Raw genomic sequence first — 25,546 nt, 5'->3', positions numbered from 1 at the left:
TCTTAGCCTTGAATCCCAAGTCAAATTTGAAAGCTACTGAACCCAACACCTTGTGTTTATGTCTAATCCTGACCATGGAGCTCTCCAACTCTTTCCAAGGCAGCAAAGCCCAAAAAGAAAACTGTTTTCAAGTCAGTTCTCTGTAAAATGATTGACACGGGCTTGAATGCAGCTTAAGTAAGACTACGCAGCACCAGAGTAAGGTCCCATGTAGGAGGTTTGAGTTCCCTAGGTGTACAAAATTGCTTAGGATGAAGTGATGTCCATGTCTTTCAGACGAAGAATTATTCATGAGGCAGCCCTGTAGGCCTTGACAGCAGAAACAGAAAGAACATTCTCTGTTTTGAGAAAGATTAGGATCATTATCTACTAAACAGAAACTCTGAGTGGAGAGAAATCCCATCGATAACATCAACCCAAGCATACGGCTCATTTGCCCTTATAAATGGCTGAAAAAGATCTTCTGAGGCAGCCGGACATTGAGTCTCTACTCTCCGAGAAAGTTTTCTCGCTCAAAAGAGATACTGGACAGACTTCAAGACATGAGGCGATAAAATCCTATCGATTAGTGGTACCTCTCCACATGAGGATGGCAGAGAAGGTTGTAATGTGGAATGTGTGAAAGTGGATTCTCTCTTGGCACTGCAGAGAGAAGAGATCAGGGAGAATGGAGGAAAGGCGTAAACTTCCAGGTTGTCCGAAGTAAGCAGATGGGAGTCGTTCACCAGATGGGGCGAACGGACCGGGGACAATTGAAGAGTAGACATCAAGCCTCTTGTTGAACTATGTAGTGAAGAGGTCTAACACGGGTCTTCCCCAAGCAGACAGAGGAGAAGATAAGATAACCTCACAGGATGTCTCATGATAAGATGCTGTATGCAGATACGTGCAGAGTACCCTACTATCATTTTGTGCACTTTCAAAGAAACTCACACTTTAAACAGAGATGTTCTTGCACTGCCAAAGAAATGTGCACTGTCAATATTGATGTTCAACAAGGAGAACCCCAATGATGACATCAGTTCAGTATGATGTTAAATCTTTTTTCTTCATAGAAAATGTAAAGTAGTCACAACAATACACTAGTTTTTACATGAAAATGCTATGTACTGCAGACATACACATACATACCCTAATTTTCCTGTCATCCTACATATTTTAGATATGATCTACCTACTACAATGTATCATCCTAATACACTTTAGGTACGTCATATTTAAAAAAATAATCTTATTAAAAAAACTAAATAAAATGAACACATGCACAGAATTTCACTGTTAGTATACATATGTGCAACAGTACAGTGTGTATACCGTAGTGGCAAGTCAGTAACTCAGTTCACAGATCTCTCTCATTTGTGCCTGTACAGTACTAGCTTTACTTCTAAGGCTTCTGGCAGAGAGCCTAAGCACCAGAGGAAGTTACAATTAATGACCAATGAGGAGAAAGTAGACATGACTGTTATGACTAGACAGGGCTAAAGTCTTGGAGAAGTAGCAGCTCATTACAGCATGACATTGAGGTAGCAGCCAATTACGAGTGACATTAAGGTCTGCTGCCTGCATCGAGAACAAGTATGAACAAGATAAAATACTTGGGGAGGCCATTCTTGGAGAAGCACTTGCTGCTTTCTTTATTATCCCACCAACGGACAAGGGCTTTTAACAATTTCATGTGTATGTAAATTTAGCAGTTTTCAATGAATACTATTGAGTTCATGAAGCTCTACTGTACCATGTTCATGAACATGTTCAATTAATGGTTATTTCAGCAGGGTTAGGGTTGTAGAGATTCTTCTGTATTTAGCGGCCTTTTCTGTGCTACTTCAACAGGCTAGTAGAGCACCTATGGAGGTCATTATCAAATATAGTCAAGATTGGTGTATATTTCTATTATAGTTTTTACAGGCATACTATGATACCATAATTATTATAGTCTGTGTCTCTCTCTCAGAGAGTTTTCATCTGGAGCTGCCAGACATCCTCGGTTCTCTCTCCTGTAGTGAGCTTTCATCTGGAGCTGCCAGACATCCCCTAGGCTAGGAAGCCAAGGGTGGACTACTACTGGTGTGGCGTCCTTCCTCCTCATATCCGGGGGCATCAGCAGGGGGTCTGCCCCATGCCAATCTCCTATTGGGTGATGGCAGCAAGTCAAGTTTTCATTGATTGCTTGGGACAGGCCTCAAGCTACTTCTGCCGCACTGATGGTTGTGTAGCTGCAATCTCCGAGATCTGAGCTGTACAGTGACATTGCTGGATATTATGTCATGCTGTGTGATGTCATGGCTGGCTTGATTTTCATTGTCTGCAGGAGTATCTCGTTCTGGCGCATTATCTTCTGTAGAGTTACTGCAATTGGTGGTGTCACTGTTGGGTGCAGGTCTTCTCATACTCGTAGGAAGAGATATTCTTATGTCCTATTCAGTGCTGGTTTTATTTGCTGGATGAGAAGTTACCTGCTCGACAGGCGCCAAAGCTTCCCGATGATCTTCATATTCTGGGTGATCACATCCCATGAAATAGCCTCTTGGTGTATGGTGCAGGCGTGGTTTTTGATAGGTCCCTCCTGGGCATGGAGGGAGACCCTCTTAGACAGGCGCACGATGGTGATTTATGGGGCCAGAACTCTCTTACTGGCACCTTATGGTAAAGATAACTGGAACTCTACGCGTTATGATGTCATAAATTGCAGATTGTAACGGCATTAAACAAGCACCATAAAACTGGATCGCCAATAAACGAGTCTGCCGACAACCGGGAACTGCCTGCATACAGTCACCTCAAATTTGAGGAGGTAGTAACATTTAGCCCTCTTAATGTAGTATACTACCTTCCTTATGTTTAAGGATATAATTTATAAATTTATGGCCTATTAAATTCTCTTTGGTTTTCTTTTTAGCTCTCCTATGCAGGTCACCTGTGGATTAAAAAAAAAAAAAAAAAAAAAAAAAAAAAAATTTGTTTAATTACCTATTAAAAACCAGAAGTATTCAAGTATCTACTAATACGGGTTGTGGTTAAGCCCAAGCCTTGAAACATCATTTAAGCTAAAAAGAACTTCAAGATGAGGGGTGGCTGGCGACAAAAAATTTCTTACCCAGAAGTTATTCTGTAACCTAAAAACTGAACTACTTAACACCATCATCAGTCCAGTCAATCATCTGATGAAATATGTCAACTTTTGTATGATAACTCTCATGCAACCACTGACATTATGAATGCAGATCATATGCTAATAGCCACCAAGAAAACCCAGCTGTCCATGTTCCTACTGATCTCAGAAACTGGTCAGGAAATGGGTCAGTAGTATGGGAAATATCAAACCTTGCACCACTTAGCACCCCACTTTATGACAGTTTACTTTAAAATTGCCATGTACTCTTCATCCATTCAAACAAAGGTAAAGGAACTCTTATTGTATAAACCAAACCATGCAAGAACTTTCACAGAGAGAAAGCAACTTACTTTTCCATTCTGTTGCTGTGTAACTCGCTGATTATGAGAAAATTTACTTCATTGAACTTTTGGTGCCACGTGGTCTTTGTAATGAATTCACTGCTCAAGTCCCTTTGAAGTCCTGAGACAGCCTGAAATCAAAATGTAAGAAGTGTGACTTATCTGTAAACAATATAGAATATGAGAGAACTAAAATCCAGCTTTACATACCAGATGGCAAGCAATCTTCAAGATGGCTTTTACCGTGTACCTTTGAGCAAACACACAACCATTAACCTATAAGAACCAGAGGAATCTCCATTAATGTTCTGCCAGAAAATAACTACGAAGTATTGTACTATATACAGGCGGTCCCCGGGTTACGACGGGAGTTCCGTTCTTGAGACGCATCGTAAGCCGAAAATCGTTGTAAGCCGGAACATCGTCAAAAATCCTAAGAAAACCTTACTTTTAATGCTTTGGGTGCATTGAAAACTATGTAAACTGCATTCTTATGGCATTTTTCATAAAAAAAAACCTTCAAATATTGATTATTTTGCATTTTTGGTATCATATTTCATCTCCCAGATGAGCGTTGTAGGCGTCATAACCCTGGAACACACGTCGTAACCCTGGAACGTCTATTGACAAGCATCGTAACCTCAGAACGTCTTAAGCCGACACCGTCGTAACTCGGGGACTGGCCTGCTGTAATCTATATTAATATATATTATATATATTATATATATATATCATATATATATATATAATATATATATATATATATATATTATTTATATATATAGGCGGCCCGCGGTTAACGGCGCAATCACTCAACGGCGAATCGGTTTTACGGCGGTTGTCAAAAATATTCATTAAAAAAATAAGGCATTTTAAAGGTATCTTTACGGCACAAATTTCAGTTAACAGCGCCGCTAGCGCCGTTGTCTAACGAGTTCATACATATGTAGAAATGCCGTTCAGACCATAAAGGTTATGCAAATTATATTAACAAATTTTATGGAGAGTTATTACGTAGGTATTAGGGTAAAATATTATGCCTCTGACGCTGCTCTATGCCGAAAATATCGAGTTACATAAGTGCAAATTTAGCTATGGATGTGTCGATTCATAAATGTTCATGCTTTTGTTTAAAATGTGTATGAAAATGTATTACGTGAAAGGCATTATTATTTCTGTACAGAAATATGATACAAAGCAGCTTTTGAAACTGCCCCTTCGTTATCAAATACGATGGTTTTTTTCATGTTCTATACAACGGCAGCTTTTGAAACTGCCCTTCACGTTATCAAATAACGATGTTTTGCATGTTCTTTCTTGTAAGCCGCCGGCCTGCCGCTCTACCGAAAATATCGATTTAAAAAAAGTGCAAATTAGCGATCGATGTGTCGATTTTATAAATGTTTATGCTTCTAAGTTTAAAATGTATATGAAAATGTACTACAAATAGGGTATTTTTATTTCTGTGCAGAAATATGATAAAAAGGCAGCTTTTGAAACTCCCCTTCAAGTTATCGACTACGATGTGTCGATTCATAAGTGTTCATGCTTTTGTTTAAAATGTGTATGAAAATGTATTACGAGAAAGGCATTTTTTGTTATTTCTGTACCGAAATATGATACAAAGGCAGCTTTTGAAATTGCCCTTCACGTTATCAAAACATACGATGTTTTTTTTCATGTTCTTTCTTGTAAGCCGCCACCTGCCGCTCTTCCGAAAATGTAGATTTAAAAAAGTGCAAATTAGCCATCGATGTGTCCGATTTTATAAATGTTTATGCTTTTATGTTTAAAATGTGTATGAAAATGTACTACGAATAGGGTATTTTTATTTCTGTGCAGAAATATGATAAAAAGGTAGCTTTTGAAACTCCCCTTCAACTTATCGACTACGATGTTTTTTTCAAGTTCGTTCTTGTATGCCGCCGTCTGCCGCTCTTCCGAAAATATCGAGGTAAAAAAAAAAAAAAAAAAAAAAGTGCAAATTTAGCGATCGATGTGTCGATTTTTCAAATGTTTATGCTTTTATGTTTAAAATGTGTATGAAAACATATTGCGTAAAGGTATTTTCATTTTTGTACAGAAATAAGATACAAATTAATGGCAGCCTTTGTAACTAGGCTCCACGTTGTAAGGGGATGGTTTTTCATGTTCGTTCTTGTCCGCCAGTTCCGAAAAATGCATTGTGTTATTTTATTAATTACGCATCTTTTCCATAAATCCTTTAAAAAGTTATACATTATTTCACTGTATCCAAGAATATTGTATGTATTCTCATATTATTGTATTTTAAAATACTACGGCAAACTTAAGCCAGTATTCCGCGGAGCGGCCAATGTTGTGGTTTGAAATCAGCTGATGAATACGAGTCTGTTTCACAATAACGCAATTCTGAGCGAATGCTCTTGCTTCTAGTTAGCATAAACGAATATCTATATCAATCTTGACTTATATGAGACAAAGTTATTTTTCCATATACAGCGTGTTTTTTAGGTGGAAATATTTTTTGAATATGTCTCGTTGTGAATGTGAACTACTATTTTTTTTCGTTAACAGATTACGTTGGCGGCATGTTTATTGCGTAAAAAATTACGTGATTCCGTTCGCAATACGTAATCCTTTATATCATCGTAATACGAACTTTACGCTATTTATCTTATATCGGCGTGAAACCAACAGTAAAATGTGTTCTTTCAAGCACAGTAGTTTTGATTAAAATGATTTTATCCCAATTTTATCTACAGTTGTGTGTGATGGCAGACGTTTACTGCAGTTTTATCCTTGTTGCCGATGTACGATAATAGTCATTAGCAGCTTGAACAGTTTTCTCAGCTTCAGTTATAACTAGGTTTAAATTTAACGGTATATTTCCCGATTGATCTTTAATCTATATTGATCTCTGATCTATAGCGAATAAAGTTATTACATTAAGATATCTCAGTTCTATTCTATACATAACGCCATTTATAACAAATACGGTAATGTTGCACTGTAGTACGATGATCGAAATACAAGCCAAACAGATGTTATCCAGTTCGGTTGTACTTAGGAAAAAAAAAAAAAAAAAGTAGTTTCTCGTTCGGTTGTTCATGGCTGTACACGTTCACGCAACGAGTATAACGTTAACACCATACTTTCTCATCATTCTCTTTTGCTGTTATTGAACTTATGTAACTAGAAGATGGATAAAGTTAGACCATTGTAAATTGATCTCTCATAAAATCGAACAATCGTAGGACTAATGATCGTAACCTGAACACTACAGCTACCTGTACACTGTATAAACTTTATTATATCTTTACATACTTTAGACACCCACATGTACTGTACAGTAATTTCTATAGTACTATACTGCATAAATATAATTTTACTTATTGCGCCGTTGTGGGATTACAGCGCATCCCACAGCGCCTTTTACTGGTCTAGAGTTTCGAAAGAAGGTGTGCGGCGGCCGTAGGCTTTAAAATCGCTCAGCGTCGAAAATCGCTTGGCATCGGTGGCCAGGAACGGAACCCCTGCCGCTAACCGAGGGCCGCCTGTATATATATATATATATATATATATATATATATATATATATATATATATATATATATATATATGAAGTACATATAGTTTGGAATAAAATACCTTCTGTGCTTAATTTCCAAGGAATAGCAACCGTCTTTAAAAGACACAGCAATCTGCTGAAAGCAGTTCATACTGTAAAGATCACTTACTGATGACACCAATACAGTTAGAAGGGTTAACTCTGTTGATTAGCTGAAGGATGAACAGGAATGAGGAAAAGCTCTGACAACGTCATCATAAAGTGGAATACAGGAGTAGTAAGACGGTAGTGTAAAAAATAACACATTTTCTAAGACAATTTGTATTTTTCATAGTGACAAACCTGAGGTCTTAACAATAAGATAATTTCTAGTGCCCAACTAGATCCGGTTGAAAAACAGATGAAAGCAAGGAATCTTGTGATATCTGGCAACGCATGCGTAAATCAGGTGAAAGATGGTCGAAGACCATCCACCTACGGTCATGCATCAGTCTTTCCCAACTCAGGATGTCTTGACAAACAGAGGGGTGGCTAGAGGCGGGCAGTATAATGTTAAGACCTCAGGTTTGTAGCTATGAAAAATACAAATTGTCTTGGAAATTTTGTCATTTGTTCATACACAAACAAACCTTCGGTCTTAACAATTGGATACTCATACTTGGAGGGAGGTACAAGACATCCTAGACCGGCTGGGGGCCTACCCACCAGTCCAGCTTCAGAAGAAATAACCCCTGGAGAGGGACTGAAGCCCATTGAGAAGCTAGATAAAATGTCTAACCACTCAGACCCTGAGTGATGTACAATGATATATGGGAGAACCATTGTATAGGGAACCAAAGAGAAACTTTGACTGTCTAATAGCAAACCAACAACCCTGGGTTTGTACTACTCTCAACTACTCCTTGCCTAGGAGTGGAGCATATGCTACCAAATAGAGGGTTTGACATTTTCATATCAAGTGACCACACTATCAGTATGACTACCTTACTCACAGTATCAGACTAGTCCAGCAAATGACGTGTCTATTCCTTAACCTGCCCGAAGGAAGACGGAAAGGTACAAGAGAAAGGAGACCAGCCAACTCACTCATTCTCTCATCCACACAATCATCTTAGGTAAGATACAAAAGTTCCCCGTTAGGGGCAACTATGAGTACACAACCTGTTGGGCAGCCACCACAGTACACCAGGAAAACGTGTCCGCAGATCTGTGGGCAACATCCTTAAAGGTAGAAAGGCGAACTTGGACTGGCGAAACCAAGTACCAGCACTTAGCACTATGTACAGCCAAATTCTTTTTGAAAGCCAGAGGGGGACCAATACCCATGTCGTCATGCGCTCTAGCCTGCACAGACGTGGTTGTGGAATCATCAAGAGACGAGTATGCCTGTCTGATGGCTTCCGGTATCCAAAAAGATAGTATTCCTAGACACCTCTTTCTTGTATGGCCTGTGCTAACAAAAAGTCTGCAGCAGCCTGGTCTGAGGTGCCTAGTCTATTCAAGATAGCAACGCAGGGCCTGGACAGGGCACAAAAAAGCTCTTGAGCATCACCACCACCAAGTCATTCAGTGATGGAATGGAAAACGAAGTGAATCTGTCATCGTGCACTGAGGGAATTTTGGGTCTTGGCCACGAATTCTGCGACAAATTCGAAGGACAACCACCCCCAAACCACTGGTGTGCTTCATCTCATAGCTCAGATCGTGGAGCTCTCCTACCCTCTTGGAAGATGCCAAGGCCAGAAGGAAAACCGCCTTAAGCATCAAGTTCCTGTCAGATGAGCGACGCAAGGGCTCATATAGACTCTTAGTGAAGCTTCTCAGAACCAAGGAAACATCCCACGTCTGAGGCTTGAGCTCTCTAGGACCCTAACTAGCAAGGAAAGTTCCCAGGAAGAGGAGATGATGATACCTTTAAGCATAACACCAAACTCAGGCCTGCCCTGTAGCCTCTAATGGCAGAAATGGACAAACGTTTCTCGTCTCTGAGGAAGGTTAAGTCTGCTATTTGCTGAATAGAGGTTGCGAGTGTAGAAACACCCTGTCACGACACCAATCACAGTGGGTCACTTATTTGCCTTGGTAAACCGCGGAGGTCGACTTTCTGAGACTGCTGGACATATGCCCAGCTGTTCTCTGAGAAAAGCCTCCCGCTCGGAGAAACTTCATAGCCTCCATTGTGAAAAGACAGGGATTCTACTGACTGGTGAAACATTTCCGTATGAGGCTGACACAGGAGATGTCGCCAAGGCGGAAATCTCCCTCGGAACCCTGACAATAACTACAGCAGATCGAACCACTTGTCTGAGGCCACAGAGGGGCTACCAAAATCACCCCCCAACCCTGTGAACTCATTAGCCTGGTCAGAACTGGACAGATCAAACCAAATGGAGGGAAGGCATACACCTCCAGGTTGTCCCAGGGATATTGGAATGCGTCCTCTGCCAATGCTAAAGGATCTGCGACCATTGAACAGAATATCTCCACCTGATGAAGAGTCGGAAAAAGGCCCGACATGGGTCTACCCAAAACCAGGAAAAGCTTGTCTTCTACCACTTGATGGAGCGACCACTCTGTGCTTAGGATCTGATGCTGACAACCGAGTTTGTCTGCAACCACACTCAGTTTGCCTAGGATATACCTGGCAGAAAGCTCTGCCTAACTGCTGACTACTCACTGGTGAACCTCAATGGTCAAGGTGTGAAGTTGACGAGAAACCAGGCCTTCAGTTTGTTCACATAGGCTACCACCATGGCGTAGTCCGACATGAGAACGACAGAATGACATTCTACCTTCTCCCCCAAAACCCAGAAAGGCTGCCTTCAACTCCAAGACGTTGATATGTTGCTGCTTGTCCTCCAAATGACTGAAGCGATGAAGTCGCCTAAGTAATGTCACCCTACCTGTGAGGGAGGCATCTGAGAACAGAAGGAAGTCCAGTGGCAGAGAACGTAGAGGGACATCCTTCGAAAGATTCTGGTCATCCAACCACCACTTCCAGAGACAGAGGATCCATTAACAGGTGAGTCCCCCGATAAAGACCAGAATTCTCCCAGTCTCCATTGCAGAGACCGGAAAAGATGCTCTTGATGGACCAGCTTCTCCAGGGATGACAACACTCCCAGAAGAACCTGCCACTGATGAGCTGACTGATGTGGTTCCAACAGGAAGTTGCGTGCCACCAAACGCACCTTCTCCAATCTCTGATCCAATGGGAAAACTTTGGCACTGTCGTATAGATGACCATGACCAGGTAGAGAATCCTTTGACTGGGTATGAGGTTCGACTTTTCCTGTTTGACTACGATGCCAAGTTCCAGCCAGGACCGAAGTAGACAATCCCTGTCCTGCAGCAGCTTCTCCCTGGAAACTGCCAAGACCAAGTAATCGTTGAGGTACCTCAGCGAACAGATCCTCTGATCATGGGCCCAACTTGACATGAGAGAAGATCCTTGTGAACACTTCAAGGGCTGTTGTCAGCCTGAAGCATAGGACTTTGAACTTGAAGACCTCATCCCCATGAGAGAAGTGAAGGAACTTCCTGGACGTCGGATGAACAGGGATTTGGAAGTATGCGTCCCGTAAGTCTATCAACAGCATGAAGTCGTCTTCCCTCACAGCTGCCAACACCAATCGCGGGGTCTCCATCTTGAACCGCGCCTATTGATGAATGAAGTGATTCAAGTTGGAGAAGTCGATCACAGGTATCCATCCTCCAGATGCATTGAGCACCAAGATGTGACTGTAAAACCCCGGAGACGGATGCACCACTTCCTCTATAGCAACCTTGTCCAGCATCTTCTACAACTCCTCTCGAAGAGACAAGAACTTCAGAGAATCTGGAGGATATGCCTTCGTGAGCTGCGGTTTGTCTGACAAGGGGAGGGAAATCTCACTTCTCCACCCCATAACTCTGCCACTTGGCCCAATGGCCCGATAGGCAACCCCCTCCATGGCACAGGAGAGGGAGAGGCACCTAACCTACCAAGAGCTCCATTTACCTCTGCCCCTTAGGCCACTTCTTGACCTAAAGGAACGAGAGCGAAAGGGATGTTGATCCTCTTGACCAAGGGCAAGTCGAACGGGAAGGCCCTGCCGAACTCGAATTCCTCGACGGCCTACCAGGCAACGATCTCCTTGACTACTGCTGGACAGGGGGAGGAGGAGGAGCTGGATCTCTCTGAGGACGAGACTCAGACTTGGACACGGCCTGGTGCACCAGTCTGTCTGTGGTATCAGCCCGACGCTGGCCTATCGCATTCTAATCAGCAGAAGGTTAGCCCATAAATTAACATTGAGGTGTGCCATATACAAAAACACCTTGCCTCCGGACTGCAACAGATTGGCAAGACAGGATGCAGTCACCAACCCTTCTGGGGACCTGTCAGAAGCTATCTTGGCAATGACCACAGACCAGAGGTCCAGCCAAGAAACTGTGAGCAACATGGAGGCTGCCGTAGATTCCAATGCTGAGGCATCCTGCAGAGACAAAGACAGAGCAACCAACCTCACCTGTTCCAAAGTCAATTCCTGCTTTAGGTGATGACGTCTGGGTTAAGATGGCGCGACATCAAAAAGAGTAGAGTTCGTAGCACAGTACTTCCTAGCCCTGTGAAAGGCGGTAGTAGCAGCATGGTGGAGGCCCTAGAGTGAAGCGAACCGTCCCGGTCCGAAACAGAGGTGTTAACTCTATACAAGATTAACTAGACGTGCCCCCATTAAGGCGAGCTGGAGAGATGATTTGGGATCCTGCACAGCTCCCACCAAGGCTTCCAAACAAGGAGGGCAGACAACCAAGCTTGAGTCCTACTTTCCAAATTGTTGAATCCACGAATGAGATCAACAACTTCCGAAAAGGAAGACAAAAACTCGTGTCTCTCCCCCTCCTCCTGCTCTGGCAAAGGAGACCGACAATGAGAAGGATGTGTAGGCTCCTCTAAGGTACCTTCTTCATTAAAATTAATGGCAGGATCAGCAGCCAAAGAGCCCAAAACACCAACTAACCTTTCTGGGCTGGGTCCATGCGTCGCCTCCCAACGCGAACCCACTATAACACTGGAAACATCACTACATTCTCCTCCAACATATGATTAATTAACAGATCCATGAATGGTCACGGGCGTGGCCGACTTACGAACGTGAGTAGGAGAGGAATCCCAAACACTCAAGATCGAAGGAGAATCCTCAAGAATCAAACTCTTATCAGCATCAGTGAGAGGGGCAGGCAAACACTCATGCTGCAGCAACTTTGCGCTCATCACCAACCTATTGACAGGCGCCTTGAGATCCTTACGGCGACGAATAGGCCCTGGAGAAGGAGCACTTGCATTACGTGCATGGACAGGGGAGGTTGCAACACGCTCGCGATGTGCATGGATGGGGGAGGTTGCAACACACGCAAGGCGTGCACAGACGGGGGAAATTGCAACATGCCTGCGATTTGATGCTGAGGACGAAGGGAAGATACACCAACACTCCCTGTAACGCCAACACTTTCGAAACCACATCCGCATAGTTCCTCCCTTATAGGCAAAGAAAGAGCAAAGCCCTTGGCCTTTCAACGCTTGATACGCCAATGTGGCGTAGAGGGGGAAGGGGGGGAGACAGTACTGGTTCCTTAAGCGATCTCTTCACAGGAGGCAGGGACAAAGCAATGCATTTCTTCCATTTTCCCAACCAACAAGGGAGCCAACTTAACATCCAAAACAGTGTCCAACCCCTTAACCACTGCCTGGCATATAACCTCAGACTGATCTGCAAGAGAAGGCTCCGATGACATGGAAGCGAAATGGGGAATGAACCGGGTAAAGGCCAAGAGAGGTAGACACAACTCTCCCCAAGGCGGACTGATGCATGACTGTAGGTAGGTGGTCTTTGACCATCCTTCACCCGATCTACGCATGCGTTGCCAGATATCCCAAGATTCCTTGCTTTCATCTGTTTTTTAACCGGATCCAGCTGGGCGCTAGAAATTATCCTATTTTTAAGACCGAAGGTTTGTTCGCGTATGAACAAACCACTACCTTTTGGGGTACCTTATGCCTGGAAAGTTTCAGAATGCGGTCATAATTGAGGTTATCTAGGGACACAGCATGTAACTCTTTTTCATATTACAGAGAACTTTTACATAAATCGTTGAACTGGATATCTACAGATACTTTGTCAATGTGCACATAACCATTCCTTATCAGTCATTTGGTCTCAACTGCCAACCTTTTATGTACAACTACACCTGTACAAACTGTACCTTGTAGTGTAGTTACCTTCTCCTTGTATACTTACCCTTAACTCACTGGAAAATCAAGGCACCTCTTGCTCTGTTCCACAGACGTGTCCTCCTAACATATGTTGCTTGGCTCCATTCATAAAATGTTTCCCTGGTGTGAAAAGTGACACTATTGTGACACCCTATGATACTGTGGCATTTCTTTAGTGATATACTTGATGGTCTCAGCGAAGTCATTTTTAGAAATTGTAATAAAAGCAATCATTTTCATTCAATTCATTTTGCTCTACATTTGTGAAACAAAAATGGCATCCCAATAAGCTGATGGTATATATATATTAGTTCGATTCTCGGGCATTCCATTGAGGTGTGAGAGAAGTGTATTACTGGTGACAGAAGTTCACTCTCGACGTGGTTCCATGCAATGTAAAAACACCAATCAAGCAAGTGTGTGTGTGTGTGTGTCATATATATATATATATATATATATATTATATATATATATATATATATTATATTATTATATATATATATATATATATATATATATATATATAATATATATATATATATATATATATATATATATATACTATATATATATATATATATATATCATATATGTATATATATACATATATATATTAATTTATATATATATAATATATTATATTTAATATTAATTAGTTATATATATAATTAATAATTATAATATATAAAATATATAGTGGTACCTCGAGATACGAAAGGCTCAACTTACGAAAAACTCGATACAAAAGCAAATACGAAAAATTTTTACCGCTCAACATATAAAAACTGCTCAAGATACGAAAGGTTGTTGCTGTAAAGTCCGAGGTTCGCCCGGACCACCGATAATTTTGAAACTGGCGCACTGCCAACTCGGACGACTCGCCACCATCCTCCTGCTCTCCCTTTGGTTCCTGATGCTAGTCACCGCCATGAGATCCTTCTCTCCTATTGGTTAGCCTCCCTCCCATTATGCATCTACGTAGCGGCGTGCTTCTTCGGCCACTACACGGCATCATCTGTATCGTATGCACGCGGTTTCCATTCGTTCTAACGATTTCGTTTTTTAACGTAAATTCCTTAGCGATTTCGTTGTAGTATACTTTATCATATTGTGTGAGAACTTTACTACATACGTATACGTACTACATAACATAATTATGTACAGTATATACGTAGTCATGAGTCCCAAGAAACTTGAAATTCATGGAAAGAAGAGTATGCTCTCTTTGGAAACGAAGGAGATTATCATGAAGTATGAAGCTGGTATGCGATTGAGTGTGATCGGCAAGGAATACGGCCAAAATCCGTCGACAATAGGCACCATCCTCAAGCAGAAGGATGCCATCAAAGCAGCTACACCTTCCAAGGGCGTCACTATTTTGTCCAGCAAGAGGACCCACATACACGATGAAACGAAAAGGCTTCTTCTTGTCTAGATAAAAAGACAAAGAAATTGTTGGCGATTTGGCACAAGGCCAGCGCTATTTTTGGAGATTTGATTGCCCAGGCTGAAGACGACAGAGGAGAAGGGACGTCAACGCCAATCCCAGACTTCAAGGCTTCGCATGGTTGGTTCAAGAAATTCCGTAAACGGACTGGCATCCATTCGGTGGTGTGGCATGGGGAGGCTGCCAGCTCGGACACGAAAGCGGCCAAAGCCTTTAAAAAGACGTTCGACGAGCTGATGATCAAGGAAGGCTACAGTTCTCAGCAAGTTTTCAACTGTGATGAGACTGGCCTTTTTTTGGAAAAAAATGCCTCGTCGGGCGTACATCACAGAGGAAGAGAAGAAGCTACCCAGCCATAACCCCATGAAAGACAGGCTTACGTTCGCACTTTGTTCGAATGCCAGTGGGGATTGCAAGGTGAAGCCCAACTTGTCTATCATTCCGAGACTCCTCGAACCTTCAAGGCCCACAAAATGCTTAAGGAGAAGCTTCCAGTGATGTGGAGGGCTAATGCGAAAGCCTGGGTAACCCGACAGTGAAGAAATTCTTGGAAGAGAAGCGCCTCCTTCTGAAATGCCTGCTGGTGTTGGACAATGCCTCTGCTCACCCTCCTGGCCTTGAGGAAGATACCCTAGCGGAGTATTCCTTCATCAAGGTTTTTTATCTTCTGCCTAACACCACCCCTCTCCTCCAGCCCATGGACCAGCAAGTGATATTGAACTTAAAGATGATGTATACGAAACATCTTTTCAAGAGATGTTTCGACATCACCGATACCACAAACCTCACCTTGCGTGATTTTTGGAGGAGCAGGATTTCGATATCGTAATATGCACCCGACTCATCGACCAAGCTTGGCAGGAGTTTTCGAGGCGAACCTTGAATTCCTCGTGGAGGAAACTCTGGCCTGATGTCGTATCTGCCCAAGACTTCGAGGGATCCGATGTGGGCGAAGCTGGTGCTGCAGATTCAGAAAGAGTTGACGAGTATGAAACTGTTTTGCAACCAGATCTTGAAGAGATCGTTGCACTCAGCAAGTCCATGGGGCTGATCGTTGGTGCGGACAACATCAATGACCTTCTCGAGGAGCACCAAGAGGAGCTTACGATGGATGACCTGAAGGAGTTAGAGGCCATGCAACATAACATCGTTCAAGAGGAGTTCTCTGGCAGCGGCGAGGAGGAGGAAGAGGACTCTATGACAACGGCAGAAATTAAGGATGCTCTTAGCTGCTTTTCATAAGGTGCAATCATTCGTAGAAAAGCTGCTGCTTTTCATAAGGTGCAATCATTCGTAGAAAAGACACCCTGAAAAGGGTTACACAGGTCATATGCTTGCACAGTTAGATGACGTTTGCCCGAGTCGTTACAGGAACATTGTTAAAAGTAGGCAGAAGCAATCTTCCTTGGATGGATAGTTTTTTAAAAGAGGCCTTTAGTAGGAGTAGTAAGCAAAAAGGAAGAACCAAGTGATACTGCTAACAAAAAGAAATTTGAAAAGTGGTGAAGAAGTTGAAATTTTGTATAAAAAAAAAAAATTAAAGTATAAAAAATTAAAAAAGAAAATGTAAAAATCAAGAAAAAAAAATATATTTTAGTTTTTTGTAAAGTTAAGTGTTACAGTTTTGTTAATGTGTTTCGTAAAGTTAAGTGTATGTACGTATCTGCCGTTTGTCCTCCTCCTCTGTCGCCACTTTCGGAGATAGCCTCACTCGAAAGGTAAGCTTCCACATTTTACTACATACATACGTATGTACGTACAGTATTTCTTGTATACCATGCACACTAATACACTTTATTTACAGGTATATTAGCAGTGCGTATTAAGTTAGGTACTGAATGGTCCAAATTGCTTTAATATTTCATTGTTTATAGGTCAATTTAGCTTTATTATGAAATTTACTGGAGTGTTTTTGGAGGGCTTGGAACGGATTAGCCATTTTACATGTAAAATGCGGTCCAAGATACGAAAAGCTCATGATACAAAGGCCACCTCGGAACAGATTAATTTGGTATCTCAAGGTACCACTGTGTGTGTGTGTGTGTGTGTGTGTGTGTGTGTGTATACACATGTATGATATATATATATAATATATATATAATATATATATATGTATATATATATATATATATATATATATAGATATATATATATATATATATATATATTATATTATAAAACCACCACCACCACCACCACTCTTATAATGCAGTCAGTGGCGGTATATATATGAACACTGTCAAGAAGAAACACAGCAACCACTCCTTCACTACCTGCTGGAATGCAGAGAAACAGCACAGCTAAGAGGTGCAGCACAAAATGCAGTACCTGCACAAGATGCTGAGCATGCAGCTGCCACAGTCACAAAGACAATCATTGAAAACTTAGAAGAGCATGCCCAGGTGCTCTACAACCTACCTACACCAAAGTAATCAAACTAATAAGTGAAATCAATCACCCTCATCACATCCCCTCATTGTAAGGCTCTATCCACATCATCCACTATCATTCTTTTAAAAACTTTACCTACAACTAAAATCCTCCCGCAGGGACCCAAGGGAGTAAAGGGTTGGACAACCCCACCTGCACCGCTTCTCCGATTTTCGAAAGCCTTACACTCATTCAAACTTCTTCTATACTATGACATGATGGCCCTCACTTACTGACACCATCATCCTTCCCCTGTCCACTCCTATCTCTACAACTAAAGATATTTCCAATTTCAAAAAACTAACCATGTACCTAAAGAATCTTTTCAGATCACCTACGGGCCGAACAAGGGAAAGGCCCGTGCCAACAAGAAGTGTTGGCTTAATACAACAACAACAACAACAAAGGTATATCAGGTATATATATATATATATATATATATATATATATATCATATATCTAGTATATATATATATAAAATCATCACCATCCTGTAATGCACTGTCAGTATCTTAAATAACAATAATCCTAATTGCATAAGGTGTCCACAAATGTCAAAGCAAGTACAGAACACCTCATGACACTCCAACCAGCATATATGGTGTTCATCAAAATAACACTGTCGCAACACCTTTGTATGAATAGGGGTATGTAGATATGAAGACTGCAGTCATCCATTTCAAGTTTAATTATAGTTTAATGGCATACGACTGCATCCAAGTATTGCATGGCTTCAGGTTTTTCTATCTATATTTCCAAATACAAACTTTTCAGTGTGCATACTGCATAATCTTTTTAATTTTCTCATTCGTATAAACTTTACCCAGGGGTTTCTGGACTATAAATTCTTGGGACCACCTGCATCTTTGGACGCGCAATCCACCCCAAATTTGGAACTCATGTCTCATGAGAAATTTGCTTTAAAAATAAATGAGCACTTTTAAAAATAAATAAGCACTCCTTATCATTACGTTTGAATTTTTATATAAATAAAATTATGGAAGATTATTTTTTTTTTTACTTTTATCATTGCAAGTTAACCAATCAGCTTCTTGGTCACATTGATATATAAAAGACAAGTCCTTGGTGAGTGCTCACTCACATAATTAGTTTCGTGTATATTATCATCTGATTAGATAAGATTTTCCCCTATTTTAGAAGAGGGCAGGACATGTACAAATTTCTTCCATATGAATGGATTTGTCAAATTACAAACTGAAAAAAGAGAAGAATCAATCAATTTACAAACCACCAACGACTGAATCTGAATAATTAAGAAAACTCATGATGTTCAAATCTAAGAGTTATCCTTTGGACTTTATTCTGACATTCTCTCTATAGATTGTAATGGGCCTACCAACTCCAAATTATAATTTAAACATTTACGTGGAGCCTGAAGCACATCCAGTTTATCCATTTTTAATATTATTTGTTTACAACAATGTAGATTACTAAAATTGGTTACTTAAGTACATGATTTAAGAGAACCACATGGTCGAGTTCTTGCCTCTTCAGTTGTGATCAGTTATGTATTAAAACCATGACAAACCTGTTGAGAATCGTCGGCGATGTGGATACCATCACTGAAGGCCTGACAAATAAATATCTAGTTATATTCCTCCCAAATATTGGTTCACAAAAACCCGAGGGGTATGGGGTTATCGATAACCATTCGTGACAGATCAATGTACCAGAAGACAGTATTTCCCTTCTCCAAGGTTAAAAACCACTGATAATTTCACAAACTTTATTTCCTGGATAGGCATATCAGTTACAGCTGCGGTACCTCTACATAAGTGATCAGCTCAGTGCTTTTACAAGACTCGCAAAGCTTACAAGGCAAGACGTTACTGTTATTTAGATTTCATTCCCTAAAACTACTCGCTGATCAAACTGAAAACACAATTTTAAAACTATTCAACAACCTATTTTCAACTTTCACTTCCGGAGTACCTCTTCTCAATACTTATGCTATTTACATGTTTAGCAGTATTCAAAGTTCTACATACACATAATAAAATGAGGTGGGGTGAAGCACCTAGTATCCACCAAGTTTCACTTCCTATGATAAGTTAAATTATTTTACTCTTTTTAAGTGAATTTCTACAAGTAATTCACTGATTACCCTGACTAATGTTAATAGCCTAATTATTAAACATGCACATCAGCAAGGTGGTAAAATTAAACATGCACATCAGCAAGGTGGTAAATTCAAGGTTAGGCATGTCTGAAGTCTCCTGTCACTCCACATAGATAAAGGGAAGAATACAGCATTTTCGAGATAAAGGGAAGAATACAGCACTTTCGGTTCAACATAAACATCTTTGTGTTTGCGTTTCAAGAGAAATGTTGAAAGGGCAATCACTGCTTGCCACTAGATGCAAGATCAGCCAGATGTTATCACCATCTCCTGGAATATCTTCTTGTTGCAGTGTTATAACTATATTTTTCTATATAGTACTTCATATCTTTTGATCATACCAAGTATAAAGCCATTGGCCACTGCTCTTAATGAACCCTTCCTCATGAACTGTTAATTTGAGCAGTGTGTGTAAAAGTTTTTGCTGGAAAATTATGGTAAGGATGAATACTTAATGGTAAGGATGACTATGCAATGTAGATCTACCTGAAATTGCTGAACTACATCCTTCTGCTGAAATCAATCTCACACCAAGGATGAATACTTAATGGTAAGGATGAATATGCAATGTAGATCTACCTGAAATTGCTGAACTACATCCTTCTGCTGAAATCAATCTCACACCATGTGTTGGAAAATTCTAAAAATACAAATCTTTAAGTTTACTTGTAGTTTTCCTAGATATGCAAACATTTACCTGTCATATCTGGAGTACCTTTTGCAAAAGTATTGGATCCATATATATATATATATATATATATATTATATATATATATATATATATATATAATATATATATATATATCATACACTCATACACACACACACATATATATGTATGTATGTATATATATTATGTATAATATATTTGTACATAATTATAATGTATATGTTATATATATATATATATATATATATATATATATGTATAGTATATATATATATAAATTTAAAAATTGTCTATGTATATATATATATATATATGTTATAAGGTATATGTATATATCTATGTATATGTATAATGTATATATAATATAATATCTTATATATATATTTTAATATATATATATATATATATATATATATATATATGTATATGTATATATATATGTATATATTAATATAAAAATAATTATATATATAATTAATATATATATATATGGATATCGTATGTTATGTATAAATGTATATATAATATATATATATATTATATATAGATTATAATTTCTATATATATAATCTATATTTATATATATATTATGTATATATGTTTATATATATTATATATATAGTATTTATGTATGTATAATATAATATATTATAATATATATATATATATGTATATATATATATAACACACATACACACACACACATGAATATATGTGGACGTATGGGTGATCACCCCCCCCCCCCCCAAGAGATGGAAAAAAAACAAAAAAAAGTGGTCTGACACCACCAGATTGCAGCCCACATTACCTGTCAGACCAAAAAGTTCTTATGGAATGCTAATAAAGGTCTAACACCCCAAAGTTACCATGAGTATGTGGATGTGGCAAGGATACATCTTTGGGAACAGACATCCCATACTCTCAGCAAATGACTTCCCATAACTAGGAAATAGTGCTTACAGACGCCTTCTTTTTAGTCTTCCCAATAATCACAAATCATTACTGCACTCTGGACTGAGACCTTTCTTCCTTTATTTGGTTATATTATTTACTTCAAGAGTGCAAACTGGGAACAGTACACCTCTTTTTGTTCCTTACCAACAACAACACGAATTATGGGAACCGAGTCAATTCTCGGATCTGGAATTAATGGGTCTTGAGTCTTAGCCAAAAATTCTGCTCAAAATTCCTTATTAGTCAAGATATTTCTGAGGAGGTGTAAGGGTCAATGCCACATAAATGGAACACCTGGGCAAGCACTGCCCTGCAACCTGCAATTGCAGAGATCAATAACCTTTCTTCTCTGCACAGAAAAACAAGGCAGTCTGCTATATGTTGGGGAGAGACTGACCGAAGAGTGACCCTGTCTACAACAAAATTGATAAGATGGAGAAAGTCAAACATTTCCTTTCCTGTTCTTTGAGAAAGTTTTTCTTCCACTAGAAAAGCTGGATAATCTCCACCTATGAAATGTCAGCAATTATACTGTTTGATAGTACCTAGGAATGTGCAATTGTATAGGTGTAGGCTGTGGGGGTGGGGGCTCTTCAGTGTCTATGAGGAGTGAAAACAGATCTGTGTACCATTCAACATGAGGCCACTGGGGAGACATCGAGGTCATGCAAAGAACCAGTGTGACAAATATATTTTTCAGGACTTTCTGCAGGAGTCGGATGGTGGGAACACATACATGTGCATGTTGTCTCAAAGATGTTTTTGAAAAGTCATGAACCACTGCCTACTGACTTGGGAATGGGGAGCAGAAGATGGAAAGTTTGTTGGTCAGCCTGGTGGCAAACAGGTCAACTACTAGAAATCCCAACACCCTGAACAGGCTGTTTGATACTACCTGGTGGTGAAACCACTCTGCCCCTATAAACTGACCAGTATGGCTCAACTGGTTAGCGATGGTGTTCTCTTTCCCAGTTTCAACTCTTACCTTGTGTACTGATGCTCACTCATGCATCTGTATGGCAAAATGGCACAGATTTGGAGACTTCCACCCCCCCCCCCTTTTTTTTTAATGTAGGCTACTATGGTGTTGTTGTTACTCAAGATCACCACTGAGTGCCTCTCTAAAGGATGTAGAAATCTCTGCAGTACCAACAACACTACTTTCCTCTCTCGAATGTTGATGTGCAAGGTTTCAAGGGTTGGGGGAGCCCAGCACATTGCTGAAGTGAACTCTCCTTTCAGATGAGGCTAGGGCGTCCCCTTCAAGAGAGGAGTTCAAAGAGAAAATTGGTTGAGAAGTTATATCCCTTCCCCATCTTTGCGGATATTTCCTTGCCAGCTGGTACATGGTCCGGGTCTAGTGCATGTATGAGAGGTGCTCCAGATATGATAGGTGATACTCCAGATATGAAAGGTGATAAGTTTTGTGTGTCCATATGAACATGTTTTGGTTTTGTTACTGACGGATTCATGATTATTTTGATTCTGGTATTCACAAGAGATGCTTGAATATTTTGGTGCTGCTAATCAGGGAATAATGTGACATCTTGGACTCACGTCCTAACTAGCTAACTAGAGACAAGACAACCAGAATCAGGACCTTCGACTTGCAGTAGCTTGTAACTAATTTGCTTACTGCTTGTTTTGCATTAAAGTATAAGCTTATTATCTATCTACTTACTAGAAGAAGAGTGAAAGAAAATACGACACACTCAGAAATAATAACTAGAAAATTAGATAAATTTCAAGACTAATCACTAACCTATTTCATTGGCTGGATGGCTGGATGACTTGAAATATTATGCACAAAACTACTACTTTAAATTCAAAAGGTATCGAATTTCTAAGAACAATGTTTCAACCCTGGATAGAATATATCAAAATATGAGAAGTATGGACATAAGAAATATGGACAAAAAGTTAAAAAATGACTTGATAAGACAATGGCCTCTTTGGCGCCTTTGCATTGGCATATGCTTTGGAGGCGTCAAGGATAATCAATAATAATTAGTTTTATGGTGGATGAGCAAATCACATAAAATGAACATTTTCTACCATTTTCTTCGTCTTGGGGTCGTATTAATTCTCCTGAACTATATTCAAGTAGGTGTCCGTTCCGTTCAAGTGAATTATGTTGGCTGTCAAACAATTTGAAAGTAAATATATACATCTTCATGAAGTTCAAATCTTTAAAAATGGCTGAATTGCATATTTAGCAACATATACATCTACCACTGGAATTTCTCATATTCTGGATAACGACTGCTTCAAATAACAATGCTTCAGATTTAAGGATAGTTATTCCAATCGAAAACTGACCAGTTCATCCAATCATTATACCTTGAAAGTGTTCCAGTAATGATTCCCCCCCTGATGCTTGACAGTGACCCTTGATGCCTTCAAAAATAGCTGCCTTGTGTTTGAATTTCTGCAGTATACAGATTCTATCCTCAAAATTAAAGTTTTTCTGCATCTTTTCCGACTCTATCAGAAGATCAATGTATGCTCTGGCATAAAGAGGGTTGGGCTTCAGCGCTATTCCATCAAGACATTTCATATGATCTCGTGCTTCTTTAATCTTACTTCCAAGTGACCAGGAGTCATTCTCAATCTCTCTCTCTAGAACCCTTATTTCACGCTCTTTGCATGTTCTACGGAACTGTGCCTGACGATAGCGTTCAAGTAACTTCTGAATAATTCGCTGCTCCTTGACCAATGTATTTTCATATCTGAATCTCATGTTTTTGTGAAAATTCCAATAACACTTAGCAGGGCACTGTACACAAAAGTACTGTTGGTTCATGCTTGAACATATCCATTTCATATCATCATCTCTTGAACATGGATAGTGACACGTAAAATTGCATTTTACACAATTAGTTACATGTTCCCCAGGTTTCAAATCGATTTTTCTAACCTTGGTCACTTCTACTTCCTCTTGGAAATTAGAACTTCCTTTGATATCCTCAGTAATTTGAGTGAGCTTTACTCTCTCTTGTTTTAACACACCAAGCTTCTGTAGTCCAACGTGAATCTGTTCATGAAGACCAGACACAACTAAATATAAATGAGCTCGCTCCTTCAACACATCCCTTGTAAGATGTAGGCTTATTGGATTAGTCTTTGACAATTTGAGAAAGAAATTCCTCAAGCTACGGTATCCTGCCTCCCAGAAAAGCTTAGAGAAATGAACAGAGTCCTCATTGTCAAAATCAGATTCTCCATGGGTAGTGTTACCTTCGCGGTTCTTGGCAAAAAGGGCACTGTTGTTGAACTTATAAATCCCAGCATAACTGATTCCAGCTTCTTTCAAGGCTTCTTGAACCGGTGGATTTTTGGCATCTGCAAAGGTAGCCATGATATATACATTTTCCTTTACATTCCTCCCAAAGAGAGATGATAAGCCATCATATACATATCTCTCAAACTGTGTTAAGCGAGCGACTGAAGCAGGAGTTACCAACCCTATGGCATCAACTTCATCCACTCCATAATCCTGTTTCAAAAATGCCTCCAGCTGCTTGGACATCTCCTGATCACGTTCAATGCCTCTGGTGTCACCATAGCCTGGAGTGTCAATCAAAACATAATTATAGCCAAATGGCATCCCAGGGGAATGATAAAAAGTATAGGCTGTTATAAAATCTGTTTGGCTTTCTGCCTTTGATCTTTTTGAAATATCTTCATTGTCAATTAGGATGAACCTGAAGTCGTCTTCAAATGCTACACCATATATAAAATTCACCATAGCATTAATTAATGTTGTTTTTCCTGTACCTGTTGCACCAACCAACATTATAACTTTAGTTACAGAACTAGTTTTTTGGCCTAGAGTGAGTTTCTGAATTTTCTCCCCTTGAATTGCATGTTCCACTTTCATTTTCAGTTTTCTTATCTCTAATTCCTCTTCATTTCTGTGTGGCTGACTTAAATTATCCTTTACATCTATCTTAAGGAACTCTCTTGAATTAGTATAGGGATCTTGAGCCATAGTTGTTTTCACAATGTAGTCTTCTGTAAGCAAGGAAAAGAAACGTAAGACCTCTTTGGTCACAAATCTCCTTGAATCAACAAACAAAACACTTCAGTCACCTTCAGCTATGATTTGTTGTTCAAAATTTATATATATTACTGGTAAAAGAGAGAAATTTCATTTTCTTGTGGGCAGGGAAACAAATTAGGTAACCCTAACTGATATTTAAATAGAATCAAAGCCAAGTTTTCATGTAGTTTGTAAAAAAGAAAACGCCTAGATTACTTATAAATAATATACATATATTACATGGACCACCATATTCGCGGAGACGCGTACCCAAAAAATCCCCTTAGTTAATAACACCCACCCATATATACTTCGAACCAACCCCCCTTAAAAATGCTTTAACTGCCTTCAAAGCTCAAATACAAAATCCTTGAATATCATCCTAACTCAAATATATACCTTCAATTAATATCCCTATTACTGTACTAATCTTTGAGAATTCACATATATTATTGCTATAATTTCAAAATAATTTTTATAACTTTACCATGAGAGAGGAGAGATGAGAGAGAAGAGAAGGGAGAGAGAGGATAAGGAGAGAGAGAGAGCGAGAGAGAGAGAGAGAGACGAGAGAGAGAGAGAGAGAGAGGGAGAGAGAGAGA

The 25,546-nt window shown here is 39.7% G+C and overlaps 1 protein-coding gene and 1 long non-coding RNA gene across 5 annotated transcripts in view; both read right to left on the bottom strand.

Moving 5' to 3' along the window:
- LOC135219966 (uncharacterized) overlaps nt 1–25,546 on the bottom strand; it is a 100,588-nt gene that overhangs the window by 16,983 nt on the left and 58,059 nt on the right. For 3 of the 4 annotated variants that reach the window (XM_064257210.1, XM_064257211.1, XM_064257208.1), the window contains exon 2: nt 3,465–3,586. Coding sequence is in view for 2 of the 4 variants with exons in the window: in XM_064257208.1 (XP_064113278.1) it covers nt 3,465–3,586 (122 nt within the window). In the remaining 2 variants the exon portion in view is untranslated. Of the gene's footprint in view, nt 1–7; nt 2,917–3,464; nt 3,587–25,546 lie in introns of all 4 variants that reach the window. The other variant, XR_010315541.1, reaches the window with a different exon arrangement.
- LOC135219965 (uncharacterized) lies at nt 18,872–20,035 on the bottom strand. The gene is made up of 2 exons (XR_010315540.1): nt 19,858–20,035; nt 18,872–19,764 (listed from the first exon to the last, which is right to left on the bottom strand). It is a non-coding gene; the product is annotated as an uncharacterized LOC135219965 (long non-coding RNA).

The sequence above is a fragment of the Macrobrachium nipponense genome, chromosome 1, assembly GCF_015104395.2.
Source record: "Macrobrachium nipponense isolate FS-2020 chromosome 1, ASM1510439v2, whole genome shotgun sequence".
Classification (NCBI taxonomy): Eukaryota; Metazoa; Arthropoda; class Malacostraca; order Decapoda; family Palaemonidae; genus Macrobrachium; species Macrobrachium nipponense.
The sequence above is the reverse complement of the archived record's forward strand: the minus strand, read 5'-3'. Positions and strand labels throughout refer to the sequence as shown.